At 51.3% G+C, this 2,585-nt stretch overlaps 1 protein-coding gene across 1 annotated transcript; it reads left to right on the top strand.

Moving 5' to 3' along the window:
• Window positions 1-114: 114 nt before the first annotated feature.
• On the top strand, window positions 115-1,842 carry LOC104542207 (vacuolar protein sorting-associated protein 29-like). Its single transcript, XM_010186433.1, is given in 4 exon segments — window positions 115-156; window positions 222-401; window positions 933-1,168; window positions 1,725-1,842. Coding segments are annotated over 4 exon segments (576 nt in total).
• Window positions 1,843-2,585: the final 743 nt, after the last annotated feature.

Below are 2,585 nucleotides of genomic sequence, written 5' to 3'. Positions count from 1 at the left end.
CCATCAGCGCCGGCCGTGGGGAGCGGGCTGGGTTGTCCGTGCGGGGCAGCTCGGCTGTGCTGAGAGGTTGTTTCCTCAGAGCTGGACCTGGCAGAAATCCTTGCTGGGCCTGCGATGGTTTGCCAGGCTTTGCGAACGCCCTGGAGTGACATAAAGGTTTTGTGCTGCTCTGCTGAGTAACCTGGGTTCAAACTCTCTGTTTTTTCCTGCTCTGTGTAAAGCTGGTGTTAGTATGAGGGGACCTTCACATCCCCCACCGGTGCAGTGGCCTACCGGTGAAGTTCAAGGTGCCAGGAAAGATTCAGCACATCTTGTGCATGGGAAACCTCCGCACCCAGCAGAACTATGACTACCTCAGGACACTGGCTGTGGACATCCGCGTTGTTAGGGGGGACTCTGAGGTAACGTCCTTGCTGCTGGTAACTCCTCAGCCTGCCTTCCCACGTGCTGTGGTTGTCCTGATGAAACCCTGGTAGTCCTTCAGCATTAGCAATTCCTTAACTGCAATTCACCAGGATAGGAAGTAGGAATGAGTAAGACTGAAGAAACAAAATTATTTTCTAGACCCTTGTTGTGCTTGTTAGAGGGGATTAGGTGTTGGGGTGATACATGCACTTGATTTGTATGAGCTCCGGCACAAGTCTGTGATTGCTGTGAGGCCACTAGGATGCCCCAGGTGGCTGTGTAGGTGCAGGAGCTGAGGGGGTGTGTGTATGTGTATGTTTATTTACTGCTGGGTAAAGGCCCCTGAGCTCTGTGCAAATTCCCAGCTCGTTGCTCTTGCTGGGCTGTGGTATGAGCATCCAGTGGGTTCACACATTGAAAGAGACCTTGTGTGCTTAACGTGAAAAGGGGGTTCGTGTCTTGGAAGGTAAGAACCTGCATTGTATAGGTGAGGGGTCTTTGGCTGATTTAGGCTGTGCCTTTCTCAGAACCTGAATTATCCTGAAGAGAAGGTTGTAACTATTGGGCAGTTCAGAATTGGGCTGATTCATGGCCATCAGGTTTTTCCCTGGGGTGATGTGGCCAGCCTGGCACTGCTGCAGAGGCAGCTGGATGTGGACATTCTCATCTCGGGACACACACGCAGATTTGAAGCGTTTGAATATGAAAACAAATTCTACATCAACCCAGGATCAGCTACAGGAGCCTACAGTGCTCTGGAAACGTGAGTGAGAGACGCCCCAAGCTGCCCAGCACAGCCCTGAAATGTGTGTGTTCACCTATGAGTGTCTGGCCACTGTGCTGCAGAGCACTGCTGAGGTGCTGCGAGGAGCAGGAGCCCAGTGCTTTCCCTTTCTGGGGCAGTGCAGTTCTGTTACTGGGGCTTTGCTTAGCCCATGTGTTGGGCATGGCAGCCTGGCACTGGTGTGGCTGGGCCCGCTTACTGGGCCTGGGGGCGGGGAAACTGCAGCAGTTTCTTGATGTCACTTTACTTTTGGATGCCTTCCCAGAAACTGCATGCTAATGTTTTATGGGAAATCGGACTTCTGAAGGCATTATCAGAGCCTGACATGACTTAGGCTGTTCAGTAGCCTCAAGGACTGTTGTAGGCTGAGCACAGCCCTGCTTAAGCCGCTGTTGTCAGTGCCTGCAAACTGCAGTTTCCCGAATCTCTGCAGCCCTTGGCAACCAAGCATATTATCACACCTTATGCTTATGCATTCTAATGGCAAGGAGTGTAGGCTGATAGGGAAGGCTGACAGAGTTTATCTTCTTTCCAGGAATATCATCCCTTCGTTTGTACTGATGGATATCCAGGCTTCCACTGTTGTGACTTATGTATACCAACTGATTGAGGATGATGTGAAAGTAGAAAAAATCGAGTTCAAGAAGTACTGAGTGTTGTGCAAAGCTGCTTGTGAATGTCTTGCTGCCTTTCACTCCTTTTCTCTCCATTGAAGTTGCACTGAAGGCAGCCCATGGCGGGTGCTGCTGCGGTGTGTGGGGCTATGAAGCAGCCACAACACTTTATTGCTTGGGAGCTTGTAAAAACCCAAACAAACAAAACACTAACCAAACAACCCAAAACAAGTAAACAAAAACGCCCAAAACACCCACCAACCAAAAAAAAACCCCACCAAAACAAACCACCACAAAAAAACCAAAACCCAACATGTTTGTCTTGAGCCAGAAGAAGTGGCTGGTTAACAGAGGCCAGTGGAAAATATCCCATGTCTAAGGAGCAGCTGCTGTGACCTGGCCTAAGGGAGTCATGGAGGCTGGTGGTAGCTTGGAATTGAACCTCTTCTGTAAAATAAATGTAGAATAATAAATCCCTGTCTTCATGGATTCGAGTTCTACTCCTTATATTCTGAAAGGTGAAGGGGGCAGGAATTTGGTGTGGGGGAGCTCTTGGGGCTGAAAGGAAACTTCTGTTGAATGCCTGAGCCACAGCCCTGAAACCTTTCAGGATCTGGCAAAAAGGCCCAAGGACTCGAACATCTCTGGCGGACCCATCCCATCCCGAGAGGCAGGGCCAGCTGAGGAGAGGCGCGGGGAGCTCTGCGCTGGGGAAACCGAGGCTGGGCGTAGGAGCGGGAGCGGTGGAGCCGCGGGCTGCAGTGCGGGGGCGCTGCGGGCAG

The sequence above is a fragment of the Mesitornis unicolor genome, unplaced genomic scaffold (genome assembly GCF_000695765.1).
Source record: "Mesitornis unicolor isolate BGI_N332 unplaced genomic scaffold, ASM69576v1 scaffold18986, whole genome shotgun sequence".
NCBI lineage: Eukaryota > Metazoa > Chordata > Aves > Mesitornithiformes > Mesitornithidae > Mesitornis > Mesitornis unicolor.
Note: the sequence above shows the minus strand (reverse complement) of the source record. Positions and strands in the feature narration are given on the sequence as shown.